We start from the raw sequence: 25,317 nt of genomic DNA, 5'->3' as shown, positions 1-25,317 counted from the left end.
TTGCTGTGCACAAATTGTCTACCGTGTATCCCACATTACAACAGTTGCTACAATTCAAAAGTACTTCATTGGCTGTAAAGTACTTTGGGAAATCCTGAGGTTGTGAAAGGCGCTATATAAATGCAAGTCTTTTTTCTTTTTAAGTTCAGCAATGCGGTACTCAAAATATTGACCTAGCCCAATATAAACAAGCACATCTCTGTTCCTAACTGCAACAATAAATTGCTACTGGTAACTAAAGATTAGAAGTGAAAATACCACAGTGATTGCTCCTAAACTGATCATCCATGCCGATCATTGGGATGGAGTCCCTTAGATTCATTCAATTAGTATTTGCCCTGTTGAGTCCTGAGGAGAATTTATGCTTAGTTAATTTTCATGAAGTAATTTAAACAATTCATACAATAACTTTCAGTAATGTTGTGTGATGTTAATTGATTGTAGAGCATAATAGTTTTAGTCTCTAAAAAAAATGAGTTAACGAGTGTAAAATTGTAATCTCTTTTTAGAAAGAAAAATGTTTTTACAGGGCTAAAAATAAACTTACCTTGTTGAAGAGTATTTTTAATTTATAAATGAGTTATCAAATTTCATTTTTCTATTTTTTTAAACTCTTAAACTGGTAAAAGCAGGCGTGAGAATTTGACAGTTATTCAGCGGCAGAAGTTGTGCAAAAAGCGCAACTCTCCACCCGCAGAGGCCCATCTCCCGGGCAGATGGATGATCTGTCAATTCTTGACAGATTGCAAGTGCCGGGTTTCAGCGCATGCCTGAAACTGGCACTTGCGTGGCCCCTATGGGCGTGTACACACCTCGTACACACCCGTGGGGGTTGGAAAACCCAGCCCAATATCGATATTCAGAAAGCCCACCGGAAGGGCCACAAATTAGGCCAGACCCGGTTCTGCCAGGTCGTGGCATTCCCCAGGCATTTCCTGGATGGCCTGTTGGGCAACGTTGCATTGGCCAAACATGGCCATTGTCCAAGGAGGATGCAGAGCTGGAGGCAGAGCTTTGCTATGTCAAAGGTTCCTGCATTTCCAGCTTTCAGAGGGATCTGGTGTATAACGGTATGCTTGTCAAAGCGGGTAATTGGGTCCCACTGGGGGTCCAGGCCAAATAAAAAGAATATTTAATGTTTTTAATTTGACCCTCTGACAAAGGGAGCTGAATGGGGACAATTTGGCATTTTTTTCCAGAGGACCCCAGAACCCCCTACCAGCCAGCTACTTCCATCTCCGTATGCAGCATCTTCCCCATATATGCTCCTAGAGCTAGCCATTGGCACTCAAATGAAGGAACCTCCCCCAACCCTGCGAACTTTGGCAGAGTTAGTGGCGGAGATCACGGGTGGATGCATCTGGGCATTTACAGTGGGATGTACGCCCCTGTAGATTTTCAACCTCAATATATCACACACAAAAAAAATTGAACAAATAGAAGCAGATGTGAAACTTCAAAGTTCAAGTAATATTTTTAATACACTATGTTTAATTCAATAAAAATCTTGTGTTTTTTTTGTTTAGGTCATCTTTACACACGAAAATAATAAAGGTCGTTTAGCAATAGATGGTCTCCACATCCTGGAGAACAGTCTCAGCAGTCCTGTTTATCCATGGCATGTAAATGAACCATTTTATGTAGGTGGTGTGCCACTGGGAAAAGCTGCCAAAAACATTCAGGTAAGTTGCTCTAGCACTACACCGTAATACTATAGTGACAATGAATGAGTTGTGGCATTGGATGTATATATTTCAAATACATTTTGTCTTTGCTACACGCAGATCAGAAAGGAGTGCTTTTAAGGTCAAAATTTATTTAAATAATATGACAGACTGTCAAAAATTCAGTACTGTAAAAAGGGGAGTAATTTTCACTTTGGTTGCGGATGGAAAACTGGCAGTTGTGAGTCAGCTGTCTGATTTTATTTTTTTCCCTTCCAATTACTTCACCAGGCAGCCTTCAAAATTTTCAAAACTTCACCGATATTGTTGAGAATAATTTTCTGAAAGTTTTTTTTTTGGAAAGGAGGCGGTTCTTATAATTTGCATTTCCTCTTTAAGTCCTTTATTTTTGGTGTCTCCATGTCCCATGTTGCCTTCCTGTGGTTAAGAAAGCAGGTCAAGTGTCCAGGTTTCTCCGTCTTACAGTAGAAAGGGCAATCAGTGAGAAATGGGGTTTAATAACTGACTTCAAAGGGCCTGGAGAATCACTGTGATCTGAAGTAAATAATGTTTGGGGATCCGAGACTCATAGAGCAGGATTTTCATTGGGCCGTGGAGGCGGGATTGGAGGCGTGTGGGGGGTTAAAATCCCGAAATCGGGGGGCACGAACCCATCCCACCTCCATGCCAGTTTCAAAGGAGGCAGATACCCGACCTGTGCTGGGAGCCACCTCCCCGAGGCGGGAAGGGGATCAGTGCCAATTAACTGCCTGTTAACAGGTAGTTAACAGAGAGTTTTTAGCCTAATCCCTATTTTCATTGTTGAAATGTGGGATTCCTGACGGCTCCAAACCACGCCAAGTTAGCGAGGCGGGCCGTCGGGATGAAGGGCTTGGAGCGGTCGAGATGTCCGGTGTTCAGGTGAGTGATGGGTGCATGAGTGCAGAGGTAAGTGTGTTTGGTGTGTTTAAAGTGTTTAAATAAGTTTAACTTACATTTACATACCTTTACGGCCTTCCTTCCCTCAGGTCTCAGGAGTCCCTCATCTCATCGGCACAGAAAGCAGAATGGCCACGATCTGTCAAAAGTTCCAGCATTCAGCTTTCTGTTCCGGGGAGATCTCTAAATCATCCTGACAGGAAGGAATATACTTGGAGTACAGATTGTCAGTGTTTGACAGCTTCAAACAGCTGTGAAACGCTGATATTTCATCTGTCAAAAGGTCTTGACAGATGAAATATCAATCTGTGATGTCACCTGTTGCTGGGTGGCCCTTAATTGGCCTGCTGAGCCCCCTGGGCAGGCTCAACAAGGTCAATCAAGTCAAAATCGCGTGGGTTGGCTACAACTCGATGGAGGCGGGACTGCAACCCTGAAAGTTGTAGTCCCGCCTCCTACCCGACTCCTCAATGAAAATCCAGCCCATAGAATGTTAAAGTTCAGGAACAGACCAGTTGGCCCATCGGCTCTGTGGCAGTATTTTTCCTCCATATGGGGCAACTAATTTAATGCTACTCTACTGCTCTCTTTGTATACATTTTAATAATGTTCTTTTCAAGCAAATATTTATAAACTCTACTTCAACAGTTTAAAGCACAGAGTTCCACATCCTGACTACTCTCTTTAACAGTTGCTGCCAGATCACTGACTGCTGTTGAGTGGATGGGGAGGGAGGAAGGGGCAGTGGGAGCAAGGTGAGTGGAGAATTCTGGCACTAACACTGCCTGGGAACTGAAGGGTTGTCTAGCTGACTAGAAGAAGACATCTACAGTGTGATGTGCATCAAGATTATTCTTACTGGCCCTCCACCTGGCTGGGAATTGACAAATGTCAGTACTTGTGATCTTGCAAATTTGTATGAAATTAGCAAGAACCCCAGCAACTGGGACAATTTTCTTCTGGAGATATACTGGTTTTTGGGGTCCGCCACCACATCTGGGATTTTCTGTCGGTGTATCCCTGATATCCTAAGGGAGTGTAATTGATCAAAATAAATAATAACCAGGGCAACCGATTGCACTCCTGTTGTTTTCCCACCAGCGAGGAGCTCCACAATGCAAGCAAGAATTCTGCTGGAAGCCTGTTCTAATAATTAAATAAAGTTGACCCTGGAAAATCAGGAAGCATTAGCTGTCCATCGAGGGGGTGGCTAGAAGTCCCGCCCACCAACGTTATAGTGGGATTGAAGCCAGGGAGGAAGATCCTGCATAATATGCCTATATAATGAGAAAAGCTTCATCAAGAAACTCCTACACAATACTCCGCTAAGGCTGTACTAGAAGTGTTACAATATATTAGTTTTAATGTTTGATAACAGTATAAATAATTTCATAATGAATGAATGAATTTGTTTTTCCTCAGGTCAAATCGGTCCAAAGTTTTAATGGTTGTCTTCAGAACTTCCAGCTGAATGGACAGTGGCTTTCACCAGCTGCCCAGACATTTGGTGTTACACCTTGTTTTGAAGGTCCAACCGAATCTGGAACATACTTTTCCGCAGAAGGAGGATATGTGATTCTGGGTAAATAAAACAGACATATTGTACCATTCTTCAGCTTTACAGGGGTGTATAACAAGATTAACGTAGTTATTTCAAAGGAGACTGAAAGTGGTGTATTTTGGAGATTATAAAATGAATGCCGCTCACAGGGGGTGTCTTTAATCAGTAAGCCATAGGGGTAAAATACCCTTTATTTTTATTTCTAAAGAGTCCCAGTCATGACTGCTACATCCCAGAACAGATGGACACAAGGCTTACCTCATCTAGAAACTGATAAAAGACACATGAAACATAATATGTAATTGCTGTTACAGAACAAATGATATGTAATCTGTTATTGTGTAATAATCAGTTTTTTTTGTACTTGATTTTCAGATGATTCGTTCAATTTAGGATTACAATTTGAGCTTGTTTTTGAAGTTCGTGCTAGAAATCATTCAGGAATACTGTTACATGTTCACAGCTCCAACCGGAAATACCTGAATCTCTTCATGGAATATGGACAGGTAAGGGAGTGAAGAGCAAACACTGGGGCAAATTTTCCTCTTACTGCAGGTATTGGATCACCTAGGTGCAGAGCAGAGAAGAAAATTGGGCAGGGAGGGTTGCATGGCAGTATGGAGCCAACCTGATTTTCAGTCCATTAATTTAGAGATGTTTGTGTGTTTCTGGCAAGTTTCTGTTCTAAATTTTATTTCTGTGCAGGTTATATTAAAAGTCAGTAATGGAACTGCAGAGTTTGAAACGTCAGTCACTCCAAAGCAAAGTCTGTGTGATGGTCGATGGCATAGAATAGCAGGTAAAGGTCATTTTAATTACTCTACTAATATTCATTTACAAATATCCCACTGAACTCTTAACTCAAGAACCAAGTACCTTCAAGAAGCTAATATCAGACCTAGACAATAGAGGCAATGGGCAGAATTATTTTTGTTATTATTGGCAATGACTATATTTGAGTTCATTTATTTAATCACGCATTCTGCTTCCATTTTTTTAATTGATCTCGGTCATATGAGATCAACTCTATTCAACAACTATGCTGACATTGATACCTTCTTCTTATAACTTTTTTGTGATCATCAAGGTAAAGGGTGTTGATTCTGGGAAATGGGACACTTTCTGTTTCAGACACCCGAAGGGAAATTTTAACCTAAAAAAAGAGTGCGTTTGGTAGTTAAATTGTTACAAATCGGAATCCCAACCTGAACCCACCTTCAACCCGCCCACTTCCGGTTTTAACGGGGGTGGGCAGCTAACCCGCTACTAGGAGGCGGGAAGTCAATTTAAATATTTTAATGAGGCTGGAAGCCTCCTCTTTAACCACTATTTTGTTTTTAACTCTATCTGGTTGGGTTTTACACACTTCGTAAAACCCGGCAGTTACAGCAAGGTGAGGACTACAGCATCCAGGAGGTAAGTGCCTTTTTACCTACATCCTGGATCCAGGGTCCCTGCCTAGCCCACCATAAGGCTTCTAATTGGCTATCTTGTCCTAATGTGACACTTTCCAATTTCCTACTTTTCTCTGAGTGAAATTGCCAATTGGCGCCAAATTAAGGATAGTTTGTGCTGTGGGCCCATGCACACTGGGAACTGGGTTGAAGCTGCCAAAGCTAACCAGCAACCAGAGACTTGAATCAGTTCTAACCCAGGTCACAGAGTTGGAAAGCCAGTATTTAACCCACTCCGCCACCCAATCAACCTTCTTATACATTTAAAACTAATGACAATCCGTTGTACATTACAATTATTTTACATCTGACTCTCAAAACAGGCACACATTGATTATGTGTGAGCAATGTCAGATGACTAACATTAAATTTTCTATTAATAACTCTATTTTTCTACTCATTTAGTTATCAGAGATTCAAATGTTGTGCAGTTGGATGTGGATTCTGAGGTAAACCACGTTGTGGGGCCACTAACTTCACGCTCTTTCAACACCAAGGAGCCAGTTTTTGTTGGAGGAGTGCCAGGTAAACACCTTTTCTGTGCACAAATGAAGGCATTGGATTATTTCCCTTTCTGTTTGAGTGAAACTGTTGCATTGTTTCAGTTTGCAACTGACACCTTTAGTGATGCTGTATTTTTTTATCCAAGAGGGAAATATAAAACTAAGATATAGTGAATGACATTCAGATTTGTAATGATTATCTTTTATATAGCCTCCTTTCAGGAACAGGAAGTTCCTTTCCCTGCTTCATCTGAAAAAAAAATCAAGCAATACAATTTGTAGTGTCCGCGTATCAATAATACACGGACTGCAGGAGAACAATAATAACAGGTATTTACTGAACAGAGGGTAAGCTTAAAACTGAAAGTACAGAAGGCTGCTATGGCTTTATATACCGGTGTGGTCACTGCCGGTACTACAGTATAAAGTCAGTTCTCTCTTAAAGGTCCATACACAACAATTCCTCCCCTTTTAGATAAACAGTACATAACATTCATTTAACAATTAAATAATAAATAATTACAATTACAATTTTCTTTGTACTATATACATCAACTGAAATAATCATTTATAAGTTCAGTCTTTGAGGAGGCTTCCTGATCCTGACTGGATAGCGCCTTTCTCGAGTATCCTGTTCTTGCGGCGGAGTCGATTCTGGCTCATTGTCATTGGTTGGTTCGTCAGCTTCCAATACCACTGATTCTGAGGTAGACGCAATCGGTACTTCGGTTTCATTACCAGGTGCACATGCTCGTGGTATGGGTTTGGCTTGTTCCTGTGACTCTAGAATCTGGTCAGCATGGCGTCTCACGATGCTCTCTCCAACGTCCACTGTGTACATTAGTGGTCCCTGCTGTGTGCATATCGTTCCTGGCTGCCATTTTTCTGTTCGGTAATCGCGGACCAAGACTGGTTGCCCTATCTTGAAGCTCCTGGTTGGCTTCTCATTGATGTGCTGGAATTGCTTATCCTCAACATCTCGTCTTATGTTTGGTTTGAGCAAATCCAGGCGACATCTTAGCCTTCGGTTGAAGAACATTATGGCTGGAGCTTGGTTGGTGACTGCATGTGTCGCATTCCGGTAAGCAAACAAGAAATTATCCACCTTGTGTTGTAGTGGTATGTCATCGTTATACATCGCCTTTATTGCCTTTTTAAAGGTCTGAACAAACCTCTCAGCCAATCAATTTGTGGCTGGATGATATGGGGCATGTGATAAAAATGCTAACTTCCGGGAAGTTATGTCATCACTTCCTGTGAACTATGAACTATGAACTGTGTACATACCTCACTTCCTGTAAATGTCACTTCCTGTTGGACTGGTATAAATACTGGTCTGTTCAGTATTGTAAGAGGCTTCTACCAGAGGCATGGTAAAGACCTCTCTTGTATATAGTGTGTTTATAAGTTACTTAAAGCTTACTTTAAAGTTACTTGATGGTAAGTCTCCTTTTTCTTACATCAATTTAAGTAACTTAGTATTTACACTGACAAATACTAGACCTTCAGACAAACTCGGAAGTTAAGGATCCAGGGAACCACCCATCATGGAGAAAATCCTTAGACCTATTCGTCTGGACTTGGACCCGAATACACCAGCAGCTGGCAGGGTATGGAAGCATTGGTATCGTACTTTTGAGAATTTTCTGGATGAATGTAAAGTGGATGCTCCTGCTAAATTGAAGATACTTGTCAATTATGTGACCCCAAAAGTGTTCGAATATGTTGATGACTGGGATAATTACGAAGAGGTGATTCGGGCACTTAAGAAACTGTATGCGAAGACCCCAAATGAGGTCTATGCTAGACATCTACTGGCCACAGCCCGACAAGGGCCAGGGGAATCAATTGACGAATTCCTGCAAGAACTTCGCAGGCTCAGCGTAGATTGTAACTTTCAGGCAGCCTCAGCTGAGCTGTACCGCCAAGAAATGATTCGTGATGCTTTCATCTGCGGGATTGCCTCTCCATTTATACGCCAGCGTCTACTAGAAAGTAAAACACTTGAGCTACAAAAAGCTTTTGAACTAGCTTGTTCACTGGATTTGGCAAAGAGAAATGCAGACCTCTATCAGCTGCCCAGATCTCGATCTGCTGCTGTAGCTGCAACCAGACAATTCAAGCGGTCTCAGGTGAACCCTATCATGGGGGAATCTAATTCTGATAATTCTGATGAAGAAGAGGAGGACGACCCCACTTTAGCAGCCTCTTGGCAATCTAGGAAGGAATGCTTCTTTTGTGGAGATGCTTTTCACCCTAGGAAAACCTGCCCTGCTCGCAATGCAATCTGCAGTTATTGCGGGAAAAAAGGACACTTTGCTAAAGTTTGCCTATCAAGGGCCTCTACGAGGGCCAATCCAGCTAAGGCCTACCGAACTGCCCCAATTAGGGCCTATCAAGATGCTCCAGCTAGGACCTATCAAGCTTCCTCTCGAGCTCTCTCCCGAAGAAGCACACCGAGAGTTTTAGCCACTCTCTGTGCAACGACACCAATTACAGCTGCTTGCCCACAGAACCTGTCTCAGGCAGCCACAAAAATTTCAATTAAAGGGCATACCTTAGATGCCTTAATTGACTCAGGAAGTACTGATAGTTTCATTAAGGAACAGATTGTTGCGAAATTGAAACTACATGTCTTCCCATCGGACCAGGCAATTGCGATGGCCCAGTCATCACTTAATACCAGAATCTCCGGCTTTTGTGTTGTTGATATGACACTTCATGGTCGTATGTATCCCTCCACCCGACTTTCAGTGCTCAAAGACTTATGTAGTGATCTCCTCTTAGGGCTGGACTTCCAAAAACAGCATAAGAAACTCACCATTGAGTTTGGTGGATCCAAACCCGGACTTACTATTTCTAATATACCATCTAAATTACCATTTTGTGCATTATCAGCAGCTTCACTTGATGAACCCTCATTATTTGCCAGTATTCCGCCTCAATGCCAACCGATAATAACGAAATCGCGGCGCTTTAATCAGGGAGACCAATCTTTTATTGCGGCTGAAATCTCTCGACTTCTAGCAGAGGATATCATTGAACCATGTTCGTCGCCCTGGCGGGCTCAAGTCGTCATTGTCAAGAACCCTCTAAAACCTCACAAACAGCGACTATGCATCGATTATTCGCAAACCATCAATCAATATACCGACTTGGACGCCTACCCATTGCCACGCATTGATGATATGGTTAATAAACTGGCCGAATACAAAGTGTTCTCAACTTACGATTTAAAAAGTGCCTATCATCAGTTACCCTTGAAGGTCTCAGATAAGCAGTACACAGCCTTTGAGGCTAATGGACGGCTGTACCAATTTCGTCGCCTCCCATTCGGGGTTACTAATGGAGTGGCTGTCTTTCAACGGGCAATGGATGGCCTGGTTAAGCAGGAAAACCTAAGGGACACTTTTCCCTATCTTGATAACATTACCATTGCAGGTCACGATCAACAGGAACACGACTCCAACCTCCAAAAATTTCGGGATGCCCTCCATCGCCGTAATTTGACCCTGAATGAATCCAAATCTGTTGAGTCGCAACCGACCATCAACATCCTTGGCTACTGCGTAGGCAATGGTATCATTAAGCCAGACCCAGAAAGACTTCGCCCGCTCCAAGAGCTCCCGTCACCTAAGAATCCGGCTTCTTTACGTCGGGCTCTCGGTCTGTTTGCATACTACGCTAAATGGATTCCTCATTTTTCGGACAAAATCCAACCCTTGCTGCATGCTAGATCATTTCCACTGGGAACAGCGGCTGTTGCAGCCTTTAACCTTCTCAAAAAACAGTTGGAGAAAGCGGCTCTTCACTCCATCGATGAGAATCTCCCTTTCGTGGTTGAATGTGATGCCTCGGAGGTGGCGATCTCGGCTACTCTGAATCAGGAAGGTCGTCCTGTAGCATTTATGTCCAGGACCTTACAAGGTGCCGAGCTACATTATCCTCCGGTTGAGAAAGAAGCCACAGCCATCATAGAGGCAGTACGGAAGTGGAACCATTTTCTAGCTCGCCAGCACTTTACATTGATCACGGACCAACGATCAGTCGCCTTCATGCTCGATAATCGAAAACGAACCAAAATTAAGAATAATAAAATACAACTTTGGAGGATGGAACTGGCCTCTTTTGGTTATACCATTCTCTATCGGCCTGGCAAGGAGAATGTGGCCCCGGACACCCTCACACGGGCATTCTGCTCCACTATGTCATCCTCCACTCTCATGGATGTCCACAATGGTTTGTGTCATCCTGGCGTTACGCGCATGCTACATTTCGTACGATCACGGAATCTCCCTTTTTCCACTGGAGATGTAAAGAAAATATGCTCAGAATGCCGGCTTTGTGCGGAATTAAAACCTCAGTTCTTCCGCCCCTCAGATGGTATACTCATACATGCAACCCAACCGATGCAACGACTTAGCATCGATTTTAAGGGCCCAGTGCCCTCTTCAACTCGGAACACATATTTGCTCACCATGATCGATGAATATTCACGTTTTCCGTTTGCCTTCCCCTGCTCCAATATGCTGGCGTCCACAGTAATCTGCTGCCTTGAGCAGGTATTTTCTCTCTGTGGCATGCCGGCTTATATTCACTCAGATCGGGGTCCATCCTTTATGTCAAGGGAACTCAAGGACTACCTCTCAGAACGGGGAATTGCTACAAGCAAAACAACACCATACCATCCCATCGGAAATGGGCAGGTAGAGAGGTATAACGGTATCATCTGGAATTCCGTACGTCTCGCTTTAAGATCTCGGGGCCTACCAGACCAGCAATGGGAAACAGTGCTTCCGGATGCATTGCACTCTATACGGTCCCTGCTTTCTACAGCCACAAATACTACACCTCATGAGCGGTTCTTTGGATTCCAGCGTCGCTCATCTCATGGAACATCACTCCCGTCATGGCTAACTACTCCTGGACCTGTATTACTCCGAAGATACGTTCGGACGTCTAAAAATGACCCTCTTGTAGACGAGGTCGAACTAACCGATGCCAACCCCACCTATGCAAACATACGATATTCCGACGGCCGAGAATCTACCGTATCATTACGGGATCTGGCTCCCTGCCCACCAGGACCTAGTGGGACATCGGGTGATGGCATTTCACCAGGAAACTCTTGGGACCTATCGGGTACCCCTCTCCAGGATCCTGATCGGACACCAACTAGCTTGGTGCCGGTAGAACCCCGTGCTCAAGGTTGCGACCCTCCCAGTACCGCGCATGAAAGTACTGATCCGCCACAGACCAGCTCTGCACCTCCCTCTGAACAGAGGCAGTCCGACTTTGAACCTATTGGGGCTCGTACTCGAAGCCATGATCTCCCCGACCCTTCACAGGGCAGTCCAGGCCACACAGACTCTGACCAATGGCCAACCGCATGTAAGCGGACCAGCGACCCTCTACGACGGGAATCCAAACGGGTGCGACTCTTCCTTGTTCGGCGGCTGCGGACCAAAAGGTAGACCACAGCCTCCTAATCCTGCAGGAGGGAAGAATGTGATAAAAATGCTAACTTCCGGGAAGTTATGTCATCACTTCCTGTGAACTATGAACTATGAACTGTGTACATACCTCACTTCCTGTAAATGTCACTTCCTGTTGGACTGGTATAAATACTGGTCTGTTCAGTATTGTAAGAGGCTTCTACCAGAGGCATGGTAAAGACCTCTCTTGTATATAGTGTGTTTATAAGTTACTTAAAGCTTACTTTAAAGTTACTTGATGGTAAGTCTCCTTTTTCTTACATCAGGGCAGATGTGTAATGTTTCACCCCATTATTCCTCAGAAACCTCCGGAAATCCTCGGACACAAACTGTGGTCCATTGTCGGAGCAAATCTGTTCTGGCAAGCCATTCCTGGCGAAGATGGTCCGTAGGACTGCAATAGTTTTCTCCGTGGTGGTGGAGGACATTTTGATGACCTCTGGCCATTTCGAATGGGCATCCACGGCGATTAAAAACATTGAGTCCATAAATGGACCAGCAAAATCAATGTGTACCCATTGCCATGGAGATGAGGGCCACTCCCATGGGTGTAGCGGGGCCTGTGGTGGAGCGTTTTGGACCTTCTGGCATCCTGTGCATCTCTTGGTCATATCCTCGATTTCTTTATCAATTCCCGGCCACCACACAAACGCCCTGGCTAGGCTCTTCATTTTTACCCCTCCCAGATGACCCTCATGAAGCTCATTGAGCACTCTATCTCTCAACTTGGGTGGAATTACCACTCGGGATCCACACATCAAGGTCTCCCGGCACACTGACAGCTGTTCTCTCCTTGGCGAGAATGCTGGCAACAGTGAGTCGCCATGTGCTGGCCATCCCTTCACCGTCAAATCATAGACCCGAGAGAGTGTCGGGTCATTTTGGGTTTCCTTCTCTATACTTGAGTTTGTAACAGGTAGACATTCGACTATGGTCGAATGGAATATCTCAACAGGGTCCACTGCAGGTGCTTCCTCCACCGTAGGCAACGGTAGGCGCGACAGCCCATCAGCGTTTCCATGCTGTTTCGTACCCTTGTATTCTATGTCGTACTGATGTGCCCCTAGAAAAAGTGACCATCTTTGCAGCCATTGCGCCGTCATCACCGGAACACCCTTCTTTGGGTTAAAATGGATACCAGAGGCTGATGATCAGTCAGTAGGGTGAATTTCTGCCCGTGCAGATAGTGATTAAACTTCTTCACCCCCCACACCAGGCTGAGGGCCTCCCTGTCAATCTGGGCGTAGTTACGCTCGGCTGAGGTTAACGAGCGCGACGCAAAGGCTTTTGGCCTCTCTGAACCGTCAAGGAATTTGTGTGACAGCACCGCTCCAATGCCGTAGGGAGACGCATCACATGCCAACCGAATCGGTAGTGTTGGATTGTAGTGGGCCAATACTTATTTTGAAGTGATTAGGCATTTACATTTCTGAAAGGCACACTTACACTCATCACTCCATTTCCATGTTACTCCTTTTAGAGTCCCAAGTCCTTGTTGGAACACCTCTTTTGCGTCAGTTAGAATTTTTGACAGTCGTCCAGGTGTGACGTCGTCATCCTTTTTGTCAGTCACAGTTAGCGCCTGAATGGAATGCCAATCCAATTGTATTTTTCGGATCCATTCACGTCCCAATAATGGTGGTCCTCCATCTTGTAGTATATATAGATACAGCTTCTGTGTTTCCTTGCCGTTGTATTTAACTGGCACCCTTATTTTTCCTCTGGGGTAGACTTTTTGCCCCGTGTATGTCTTCAATACAATGGACGTGTCCTTCAAGGGTATGTGTGAGTATAGCCGCTCATAGTCTCGTCGATTCATGACAGTTAGGGCTGATCCTGTGTCCAATTCCATCTTTACTTGGGACCCTGCTATCATGAGGGTGACCCAAATGGTTCGGTGATCCTCCTTTGCGATCACGTTGTGTAACTTTAGACAACTTAGTCTCCTGCTCCCGGAGTCATTATCACTCTCCCGACCTTCTGAACTACTGTCTGTCATTTTTTTTACTTTCTTGTACTTTTCCTTAGTAGTTCTTTTCGTGTTGGTTTTCTTTCCCGACCTGCAGACTCTTGCTATGTGTCCCATTTTCCCACATTGCCTGCATACTTTGTCCTTAAACCAGCAGTCCTTCTGATCATGGGTTGTTCTGCCGCAGCGATAGCACTTTTCTGCTCCATACGCCATTTTGTTAGCATTGTATTCTTGTGGTTTCTGTTGTATTTCAGCAGCTCCCCGTGCTGCTGCTTCATAGGCTACTGCCACGCTGAAAGCCTGTTCTAGCGTCAGGTCCTTTTCCGAAAGTAGTCGTTTCTGGGTTCCTTCACTCTGGAGCCCGCAGACAAACTTATCCCGTAAGGTGTCTGCCAGTCCTGCTCCGAACTGGCAGTGCTTCGATAACTTGCGTAGTTCCGTAAGATAGTCAGCATTGCTCTCATCTTTGTGCTGGTTTCTTTTATGGAACTTGAATCTTTCTGCTATCAGCAGCGGTGTAGGGTTTAGGTGTTCCTGTAAGATATTAACAATCTCTTCAAAACTTTTCTCCATTGGTTTAGCTGGGGTAATTAAACTCCGCAATAGGCCGTACGTTCTCGCGCCCATCAAATTTAATAATACTGACGCCTTCTTTCCATCGACCACCTCATTTGCCTTGCATTACACTTCAATTCTTTCCACATGCGTGGTGCAGTCTTCTACCTCGTTGTCGAAAGCAGTGATACTGCCACTCTTCGGCATCTTGGGTGGTTTAAAATGGCGCCTCCCGCGCTTTTTCTTCTTCCCCAATGGATTAAAATGGCACCTCCCGCGCTTTTCCTTCTTCCCCAATGGAATAAAATGGCACCTCCCGCGCTTTTCCTTCTTCCTCTTGCTGCCACGCTGCTCCTAGCGTTCTACAGGGTAATGGCGGCGACCCGCGGCTTCGGCGCGTCTCACTTTTCCTTCGCCTCGTTTTATTTTCTCTACGCAGCCCGGTTCTTGAGCACCGACGGCGCCCTGTGCGCTCCACCCTCTCTCTCTTTTCCTCCCGACGACACTGCACGGCCCTTTTGCAGAGCCGCTCGATCGAGCTCTAGCCCGCCGCAGTCCGGAAGGGTCAGCGCACTACCTGCTACCAGCACGATTTGCTGGAACACCTTGACTGGGGAGCCAAGCCCAGCTCTCCACAGCCTCCCCTGCAATTCTCCGAACTCCGATGGATCACTGGGCGATTGCCCGTGGTCGACGCCCATTGCTCTGACTTCGACCTCCAAGAAGCTTCTTTTCAGGGAAAGATCCCCGTGAGGTGATGCAGTACTGCAGGTGAGTTCGAACCTGCTCGTCGCCAGTGTAGTGTCCGCGTATCAATAATACACGGACTGCAGGAGAACAATAATAACAGGTATTTACTGAACAGAGGGTAAGCTTAAAACTGAAAGTACAGAAGCCTGCTATGGCTTTATATACCGGTGTGGTCACTGCCGGTACTACAGTATAAAGTCAGTTCTCTCTTAAAGGTACATACACAACACAATTAACATCTCTGTAACTTAATCCCTGTTCTCAATCTAGTTCACTTTCAAAGATGTTAATATGGAACGGATCCCCAGGGGATTATAGGGACCGATTTTTCCTGACCTTTTCCCCCATTCCCAAGGAGCAAAGATCAGAAAAAAGTGGGCAGGTGCTGATGATGCCTCTTTAGATTATCTTGGGATTTGTAGGGCTTCCCTGAGGAGGCAGAGCTGGTCCTTCACCTGCAGTAGGTGCAAACACTTCACTGTGATTTAAATGAGGTGAGAGGGTACATTCCCAGCCTCCAGGCTCTTTATCCTAGAGTTGCGGCCATGAAACATTCAGATGCAGTGAGGCCCAAAAATCTGCTGTTGGCTTTACACTGGTAATATCCATCAGACTCCTGATCTGAGGGGGCTTTGCAGCAAGTTGAGGAGGAATCAACAAGGTAAGTTTTATATTTGTGTTGATTTACGAAGCAGATCTTCAGGCCCTGTGGTCTTCTGGCTGTGCTGTCCAGAAGTGTGCAGCTGCATTCAAATTTCCTCCCCCTTTTGCCATTGCTTGGCCTTGCCAGGGGTGCTCGCAGCCAGGATAGGAAATACCGGTGCTTCTGGGCCTGGACAGGTACACTTCAGATGTGCTTCTGCTGTCTAGTGCGCAGGCAGAGAGGCGAGGCGGGAAAAGTGATCCCTAATTGATTCAAAGTATTTGGTACCTTTTAAAAGGATGAGTGTGAATGCAACTTGGATTCATTAAAATTCTGGTTTAAGAGGAAGATCTTCCATTAACCTAAGCCATTATAAATTTTGTTCCTGTGTATGGAGAAGTAAATCACAAATAGCTGCGAGAGAAATGTTGACTAAGTGCAAAAACTCTAATATTGGACGCAAGTCCCAATTGCAGTGGAGCAGATTTTTTTTAAAGTTGCAATTTTGCTTTTGTCAAGCTCGGTAAATTTACATTGTCCTACTCAATGTTTACAAAACCCAGACGTGCTAAATCAAGCTAGTTCGATTGAGTTGGGGGCAAAGGGAGGAAGGCAGTCGAGCTGTACTGAATTGAACTCTGTACCTGTCCTATGACTGTATAATCACACAAATTGCCGAATGCAGTTCTTTTTCTGCAATTCAGTAAGAACATAGGAATAGAAGTAGGCCATTCAGCCCCTCGAGCCCGTTCCGCCATTCAATTAGATCATGGCTGATCTGTATCTTAACTCTACCCACCTTGATTCCATGGCCTAGAAATTGGGTATAGCCCCGCCAGCTCGTTTGCGCCGTAAATTTTGCGCCCGCCGCGGAGCCAGTTGTGCCCGCCCCATATTCACTTTCAGCGCCCCAAAGCGGAACCGGGCGCTGTTCCAGGGTTTGGCCGCCCCGCTTGGGGCGCTGAAAGTGAATTTCAGCGCTGCCGGTCCCGCTGCGCCACCCGATGCGGTGCGGCAGGCTGCTGTACTGCAGGCCTCCCCCTTCTCTTAAGGGGGAGGTGCCTGCAACGGCTGGAGCCCCGATTGCAAGTGCCGGCAAAAGAGCCCGGCACAACGGAGAAGTGCCGGGCTCCACGGAAACCAGCCGGCAATGCCGCGGGGGGGGGGGGGGGTGGAGGAGGCTGGGGAAGGAGGTGCGGGCAGGCGGCCGCCGAAAAAGCGGCCGGCCGCACCTCCACCTTAAAGGCTGCTGTAAGGACCCGGTCTCCCGATGTTGTTAGCGGCCGCCACGGATGAGGCGGCCGCTACTGAAGATGGGGATCGGCGTGGTTTCGGGCGGTACCGGGGCACTGCGCACACCGATGTCATCGGTGCCGGCGCAGCGCTACCGGCTAACGCCGATGTTAGGGCCCACCTAATTTCGGGCGCGACGCTACTTCCGGCGCAACCCACTCTTTCGCCCCTAATTGGGCGCAAACGCAAGTGAATTTCTAGGCCCATAACTCTTAATACCCCTTTCTAACAAAGTAATTAAAGGCAATATTAAATCATGGAAAACTTGAGCTTTTCCACTTGAAAGGAGGTGATTGAGATATGTACTCATAGAGGTATATGAGATAGCAAATGGTATAGAAAAGGTAAATACATAACTACTACAAATTAAACTCTGACAATAGAGTGGGGGTGAAGCATGAGTTCAAACTGACAAAAAAAAACTATATTAGGACTGTTGTTAAGTTTTTTTTATGCAAAGAATAACCAACACATGAAATAGACCTCCAGGTAGAGTATTGGAGGCAAATACCTGGCACTCATTAAAGAAACAACTGAATGCTGTAGTGGGGGCTAGATTCTTTCTGAATGAGCGAGCTGGGATGGGCCAAATAGCCATCCTCATCAGTACTTACGTTGTGATCTTGTGAAAAGATTCTTGAGAAGGACTTTTTATTTATTTGTTCACGGGATGTAGGCAAGGTCAGGAGGAATGCATTTATTGCCCATCCCTAGTTTCCCTGAGAAGATGGTGATGGGCCACTTTCCACTGCTGCAGTCCTTGTGGTGATGGTAGGGGGAGCTAGGGGAATTTGAATTGGCATTTTTGTCACAGTGTTTCAGTCAGTTTGAAAACTATCTTGTAATTATTAACTAGCACTAGAACAACTTGAAGAATAATTTTCTGTTTTGTTTTCTTAGAGTCACTACTCAGCCCAAGACTGAGCATGCGCCAATCATTCACTGGTTGCATGAAAAACTTCAACATCAATGAAACTCCTGTCGTTTTCACCAAAGCTGCGCTGGTCAGTGGAGGAGTCAGCATCAACTCATGCCCAGCAGTCTAGTGCTTGCAAACACGGCTTCTGCAATTCATACTTCACAACCTGAAGTAAAGATGAGGCAATATCACATTTTCACACTGGGAGGAGGGGGGTTGCGGGGAGTGCAGTAATTTATCTCAATTGATTAATTTGTGGGCCATTAATTGGTTTAGTCACTTCCTTCATCCCATTGTTTTTCAGTATGTCCATGTATTGTACTTATTTTGCATCATGTTTTCTTCCAACAAGTTAATTATAATTAGAATCAAGAAAGTCATATTTTCTGTTTGTCTCTTCAGGTTTGAAAGTGCTAAGAATGCAAATCTGGGTCATCAAAGGGTCAAAATGCTAGTTCCAGATACTGAACATGGGATTTCAAAGTTGATGATTTGCTAACCACTCGATTTTTAAGTTAATGCCAGTGATGATGATGATGATACAATTTTGCTATATGCACATGTAAGAGCAGCAGTGGCTCAAATTAATCAGGTCTGTCACTGATCAGAGGGGATCAGTTAGATTAACATTAATGCCTACATTTCTCTTTGGGAAAATAAAATTAAAAACACTTCTCTTTGGCTCGACAATACCTCACACTCTGCCATCGGAGTAACATGGTGCTGCTCCGTTTTCCCAGCCAACAGGGGGCCTCTGTTGCATGATTTACAGGCGAGGACCACTCGCTCTGGCTATCTAAATGACCCGAGCTGGTGATTTGCAGTGTCTACATCCTTGGCCACAAGTAGCACGAATCCCACCCCATCCCACTTCCAGCGGTGGACCTCAGACTTTTGGGCCTAATTAAATTAGAATCACACCATAAGGGATTAAAATATTTTTTTCAGAATGTATTTCCTGCAGAGCCATACAAAATGACAAGATTTCTGGATGGAAATCTGATTTAAGGACCTTCCAAATGTGATGTTATATATGCGCAATGTAAATTTCAGTTCATCTATTGAATTTATATCTTGTACCCGAATTATGGGCAAATTTCCCAGTGCTTATCCAGTCTGAAGACCTCAGAAGTCATCCATAATCAAAGACACATTAGGAATTATAGCATTTAAACCTAATGAGTAGATGTTCACATGACATCCGAATTGCAAATACCTCTTCATGTCTTGTCCTTTTGCAATTCCGTTTGTACCTAAAACAAAGCCCCTTTCTCTAGGGCCCAGATGGAAATGGGACTAAGTATCTTTGAGAATTGGCACAGGTGTAGAGGGCTGAATAAAATTTGAGTTTCCTATAAAGTTCTGTGATTCTACAAAATAGAGTTTTGAAGTAACTAGAATGAAAATGTAAACTCTTTCCTCACCAAATTCAAAAATGAATGTTGACAATGAGTTGTTTTACAGGAGCAGGCCAGATTGATTGATCTGGAAATTAGGATACAGCGGCTTGTTCTAGTTGCAAATTGAATTGTAAACAGTCACAGAATTAACAGGTATTTGGAACCTAAATGCTATGTGAACATCTGCCCATTAGTATTCTATGCAATAATTGTATAAAATAAAGACAAAGAAAATCTTTATTTTGTCACAGTTGGCATTCACTTGTGATTTTTGATATTAGGATTGGAGGAGTGTCGAGCATAATTTACCCACTGTCTTCATTACTTCATTTCTGCCACCAGTTAATGGGTGCTGCAGGGACCTCCAGTGGGAGAGATGTAGTATGGCACTGTCACAATTTTATCATTTTCCAGTGGTGTATTTGAGATTAAAATGCACTTTTATCAGTTATGGGCTTTCAAAAACATAGATTTGAAATTGGGAAAATGTTGATATTCAAGCTTCCAAAATTATATTAACCTCACTATTTCCGTTTACATCTAATTTTTCCACCATACCTGTCCCTGCTGGAAATGCACATACACTGAGCATAGTCACCCATGTAACTAGGGTAGAATTTTTGCCGATTCTCCTGATTTCCCACTGTAGCTTCAGCGGAAATCCCATGGAAACAGCATTCATGTCTGTTTATGCCATTTCTCCAGTTTCCACCGAAGTTACAGCTGGAGATCAGAAGAATCCCCGCGGAAATTTCAGGTGTCTGTCCTTTACTATACTGACAGCAGTGATGACAGACAGCTGTGATGAGAGGCAGTCAACACTTGCACATCTTTCTCGCTGATTAAATAAGATAGATTGCACAGTCTGACCATGTTTTAATGAAATGTTTGATATAGTCTCCTATACAAAATGAATTGTCACAGGCTTCTTTTAGTATAGCAATATCTTTATTTGAATAAAAATATCAATACTTACATCTAGTATACTGTACAATTCAACATAGGGAATTTATTTTAAAAGACAGCTGCAAATCCATTGGTTGGCTCTTCAATAGCTGTACTAATGACAAGTGCTAATGGTTGTGTGCTGTGGATATTTGCCTAATTCTGGATGTGCCGCATAATATTATAAACTCATGGATGATATCCATTCAGTATATAACCATATATAGTGATGGATATGGGATTAAGTATTGTATTGGTCAAATCATCAAACCACAGCAGTTCATCACCTTAGTTACTGATTGATTTTGTGCTTTTAGGGTACAATGAAAAAAACAAATACTAAAACAAGGAATTAATAAATCTAACAAACAATAGCTTTCACACTCCCAGCTCATCAATTTGTCTCAACATTGGCACTGTTAATATTGTAGTCCAGTAGCTTAAGTAGTAGTACACTAGGTTCAAGTGTAGGCAGTCTGAATTCAAAACACAACTTTGTTGTGAGAATGTCTTTACGTTCAGTGCATGAGTTTTGCCTTTTCCACTGCCATGTAATTAAAGGGAGCCTGTCAATAACAAACAGGTTCATTGGGAAGGTAACTGTCAGAATGAGACATACCAGAGACTAATCCTGCTACTATGGGAAGTCTGATATACAGATCCTATCTGAAGAAGGGAATGTGATGCTGAGAACTGCCATAGAGACCCAAATGTGAGGAGAATGAACATCTATATACTTCAAGACCTGGTGATGACACCAATCTCAGAATACAGCAACAGGATTCTCTAGAATAAACAATCAATCATACCTCACTGTTGTAGAGGCATCCCATCTACTGAGCATTACTTCCCCTCCCTCCATGATCTTGTGTGTGTAAATGTTAAGACTTACACATCAATATCCAGCCAGCTTTCCTCTGTGCTTCATGAAAATTGTTTTTGGGCACTTGGTAAATATACATACATACATACATCTACAGTTAAGCTTTGAAATGTTGTCTCAATGTAGTTATTTACAACATTTGATCTAATAAATTGCAGAACTTGATTTGCAAGTATCTTATTGTGAACCTTTGATTTGTAAAAACTGTGCAACAAACTTCTGTTATTCAAATAGAATTTCAATTATGTCTGAATTAGTAATACATCTATCTACACATAATGACTATTTCTCTGGTAAAGTGTGATGATTTTGAGACTTGTTTATGTGTAAGATCTATTGGATGTTAATCTGACAGGGTTTTCAAAGATAAAGTAAATATATTTTAGAAGACAGCATGTAATCTGTCCAATACTGGAGAGCTGAAAATCTTGCACAAGATGTGCTGGATGTTGGGCACTAAAGGATAAAATTCCACTCCCATGTGCCAGTGGCACAGGTGCCCACTGGGTGCACAGGGAGTGGAAATCATTGCACTTGCCCTGGGTTTTCTGATGAGCACACACTGTGTCACAGGAACATTGCATTACACCATGGTACAAGCCTCATTGCTACAACAACTGTGATTTATATAGTGCCTTTAACATAGTAAAACATCCCAAGGCACTTCACAGGAGCGTTATCAAACAAAATTTGACCCCGAGCCACAGAAGGAGATATTAGGGCAGATGGTCAAAGAGTTAGGTTTTAAGGAGAGTCTTAAAGGAGGAAAGGAGAGGCAGAGAGATTTAGGGAGGGAATTCCAGAGCTTAGGACTTTGACAGCTGAACGCACGGCCACCAATGGGAGAGCGATTAAAATCAGGGATACGCAAGAGACCAGAATTGGAGAAGTGCTCTTGGAGGTTTGTAGGGCTGGAGGAGTTTACAGAGATAGGAAGGGGTGAAGCCAGGGAGGGATTTGAAAACGAGGTTTAGGGTAAGGATTAGGGAATATTGAAATCGAGCGTTGCTCAACCGGGAGTCAATGTAGGTCAGCGAGCGCAAGGGTGATGGTTTAACGGAATTTGGTGCGAGTTAGGATACGGGCAGCAGAGTTTTGGATGAGCTCAGGTTATGGAGGGTGGAAGATGGGAGGTCGGCCAGGAGTACGTTGGAATAGTCGGGTCTAGAAGTAACAAATGCATGGATGAGGGTTTCAGCAGCAGATGAGCTGAGGCAGCGGCGGAGTCGGGTGATGTTACAGAGGTGGAAGTAATCAGTCTGAGTGATAGTGCAGATGTGATCGGAAGCTCATCAAGGGGTCAAATACAGCACTAAGGTTGCAAACAGTCTGGTTCAGCCTCAGGCAGTTGCCAGCATTTAATTGGGGTGGGAGGGGTACGGCGGTTGTAGGTGTGTCTTTGCTGGTCCGGGAATTTTGATACATTGCAGCCTTGGCGCCAGGCCAGTGCAGTGTTCCAATAATAGTCGGAGCCAAGCACACTCCTATTAGGTGCATAAGAACTAAAAGTAATATTAAAACAGTCCTGACTGAACGATCTATGAAATTAGTCATTTTTTGGTTGCTGTTTTGGTTTCTTAGCACTGCACCATTGCTTGTTCCTTTGCATTTGATGTTTATATGTTCCCCTTTTGTTTAGTTTCAGCTTTACTGCTGGACCCCACCATCTGATATAGGCTGTCTTGCCGACCCTCTGGACATTAGTGGCTCCTGCCTCACATCTCAGCACAAAGCTCGGCTGAAAATGTCCAATTTCAAACATTGCTGCCAAAAGGAAGTGCAGGTGTTACTTTAAATGGTACATCAGAATATTTCTGCTTCCGCTCAGCAAATCCCAACCATTGCACTCTGTGAGTGATGCAAATCACGCTGGTAGCACATCAGCTGCATTTAAATAAGGGGACAGTAGAATACCCAGGGAAAAATACGCAAGCACTACCGTTTTGTCAGGAGCAGAATTTCAGCCCCTAGGTGGTTGATTTCAACCCTTGTAGAACTGTATTAACGTGCAAAAAGGATATAATTTTTACAGCTGGGCTACGATGGGAAATATGAAACTCAAAACTGCGAAAAGAATTCAGAGTTCACAATGTCCATTATGGTAAACACCTCTTACTTAGGTAGTGCATACTAGGTTTTAAACAGGAGGGCTAATTCCTCAAATCGGCGTGATCAGCGTGGAGCAGCACTCACAGGGAACTTCAGTCAGGAAATCATAACCCACAGCCCCCAACAGTCTCTCTCTTAATTTGAATGGACAAAAAATATCAGGGACTACGGGCCTGCAATATCCCAACTGGCAGTTCCTGCGAGCGGTGCTCCGCAATGGGAGCCTCCAATCAAGGAATCAACACAAGTTTCAATCACAGCAATTCAACATGTAGCCTTTTTGCCAAATAATTCAGTATTTTTAAAAAGAATGCAGCAGCATCGATATTAATATAATTGGCAGAAAATTCAATGGCAAAATAAATACTTGAGATCACACCTGCTCCAGGCCATCAATTAAAAAATATTAGTAATTTTTTCTGATGATGCATTTCTACACAATCATTTTTCTCCAAATGATGTAGTTCAATAGAGGTACCACTAATGTACTCTGCTAACCATCTAATGCATTCTGCTAACAGAACAAATTAATAAAAGAAAATGAGAGAACACTGGTTCGTAGATTAGGATGTAAAATTCAATTGTGCTAAGAGCATCATAGTGTACCAAAGTACTGCACAATGGTATGATTATAGGAGCAAGATTTGGGATTTTGATTTCATTTTCCTACATGGTGGGCTTGATTCCAGTTGGATTAACATAAGTTCCACAAGGAGTCATTAAGCAAATAAACTGTTTGTCTGGGCACACGCATAAACATCCTAGAGATTAGGTACTGAGCAGGATAGGCGCACCAACGTCCGTGTTCTCGCTCAGGCCAACATCCCCAGCATCGAAACGTTGACCACGCTCGATCAGCTCTGATGGACGGGTCACATTGTCCACATGTCCGATACGAGACTACCAACACAAGCGCACTACTCGGAACTCCGATATGGCAAGGGAGCCCCAGGTGGGCAGAGGACACTCTCAAAGCCTCCTTGAAAAAGTGCAACATCCCCAATGACACCTGGGAATCCCTGGCCCAAGCCCGCACAAAGTGGAGGAGAAGCATCCGGGAAGGCACTGAACAGCTCGAGTCTTCGCCGGGAGCAATCGGAAGCCAAGTGCAAGCAGCGCACATCAACCCAAGCACCCAACCCACCCACCCCATCAACCACCGTCTGCCCCACCTGTGACAGAGACTGTAGGTCCCGCATTGGACTCACCAGTCACCTGAGAACTCATTTTTAATGTGGAAGTAAGTCATCCTCGGTTCCAAGGGACTGCCTAAGAAGAAGATAGAGCAACATTGAAAGCAAGTCATCTGCTCTCATCACAATCTTGACACAAAGCACACAAAATTCCTATCGAGGGAGAGTGGGTGGTTCTTTTGCCCACCTCCCATCATAAGGGCGTGTCTGATGGATTTACCAGGCTACCTGCCAATTACACCACTGGTACCTGCAACAAATCTCTTGGCAGCTGATAGTTGGCAAGAGTTCCATTGAAGGCCTTACTAAGGCCCCCAAAATTTTTGCAAACAAACTTAATTAATTGATCCCAGAGGGAATTAATGAACCCATCCCTGCAATTTGGGATGGGGGTCTGTGTCCATGACCATAGGTGGCCAAGTTAGCCCTCCACCATACCTCCATTGTCAGAGCAGGGCTCCCAGAATTTTGGGGTCACAATGTGTAATTTAGAGTCTATCAGTGCCCTGAGCTTGAAAATGTCACTGAATCATCTAATAATTGCAGAAATAATAGGAATCTGAAGTTAATTTGTCATCAGACGTTTTACTGACACAAATAGACTAGCAACCTCAAATGAGAATCACCAGTTATGAAACACCTTTTCAGAACGCAACAAAGAAATGAAGAGCCTCGACGTCTGGCACCAACTTCAAGATTTCATCTGCTGAGACTGAATCACAGGTGCTGGTGCGATGAACTATTAGGAAGCCTGTCCACATTGTAAGTTTGAAGGTCTTCCCATGGTTACATAGACATCAATAGGCACATTAGTAATTGTCAGGCAGTGACTTCCATTGCATCTTCTAAGTTGCCTGTATAATACAATCATTGTAGTTAATACACACTTCTATTGTCATAAAACATAAAATGGTGCAAAACTTGTCCCAACAGTTAACCTTATAATGAAATTTCACATATCACTAGGGGGAACCAAAATGGTAATGCCAGGATTATTTTCCCCTTGCTCCATCCATTTTACAGATTATCATCATCACCA

The 25,317-nt window shown here is 44.0% G+C and overlaps 1 protein-coding gene across 2 annotated transcripts in view; it reads left to right on the top strand.

Moving 5' to 3' along the window:
* The window catches only part of lama4 (laminin, alpha 4), a 223,205-nt gene extending 202,054 nt beyond the window's left edge, over positions 1-21,151 (top strand). Inside the window, exons 35-41 of one of the 2 annotated variants that reach the window (XM_085997349.1) lie at positions 1,527-1,682; positions 4,026-4,185; positions 4,540-4,670; positions 4,870-4,963; positions 6,024-6,143; positions 17,730-17,919; positions 18,151-21,151. In XM_085997349.1, coding sequence (XP_085853475.1) covers positions 1,527-1,682; positions 4,026-4,185; positions 4,540-4,670; positions 4,870-4,963; positions 6,024-6,143; positions 17,730-17,875 — 807 coding nt within the window. In that variant the 3' untranslated portion in view covers positions 17,876-17,919; positions 18,151-21,151. Of the gene's footprint in view, positions 1-1,526; positions 1,683-4,025; positions 4,186-4,539; positions 4,671-4,869; positions 4,964-6,023; positions 6,144-17,729 lie in introns of both variants that reach the window. The other variant, XM_085997347.1, reaches the window with a different exon arrangement.
* Positions 21,152-25,317: the final 4,166 nt, after the last annotated feature.

This window comes from Somniosus microcephalus, chromosome 9, assembly GCF_052327205.1.
Source record: "Somniosus microcephalus isolate GS21.2 chromosome 9, FLI_Smic_1.0, whole genome shotgun sequence".
Taxonomy (NCBI): Eukaryota; Metazoa; Chordata; class Chondrichthyes; order Squaliformes; family Somniosidae; genus Somniosus; species Somniosus microcephalus.
Note: the sequence above shows the minus strand (reverse complement) of the source record. Positions and strands in the feature narration are given on the sequence as shown.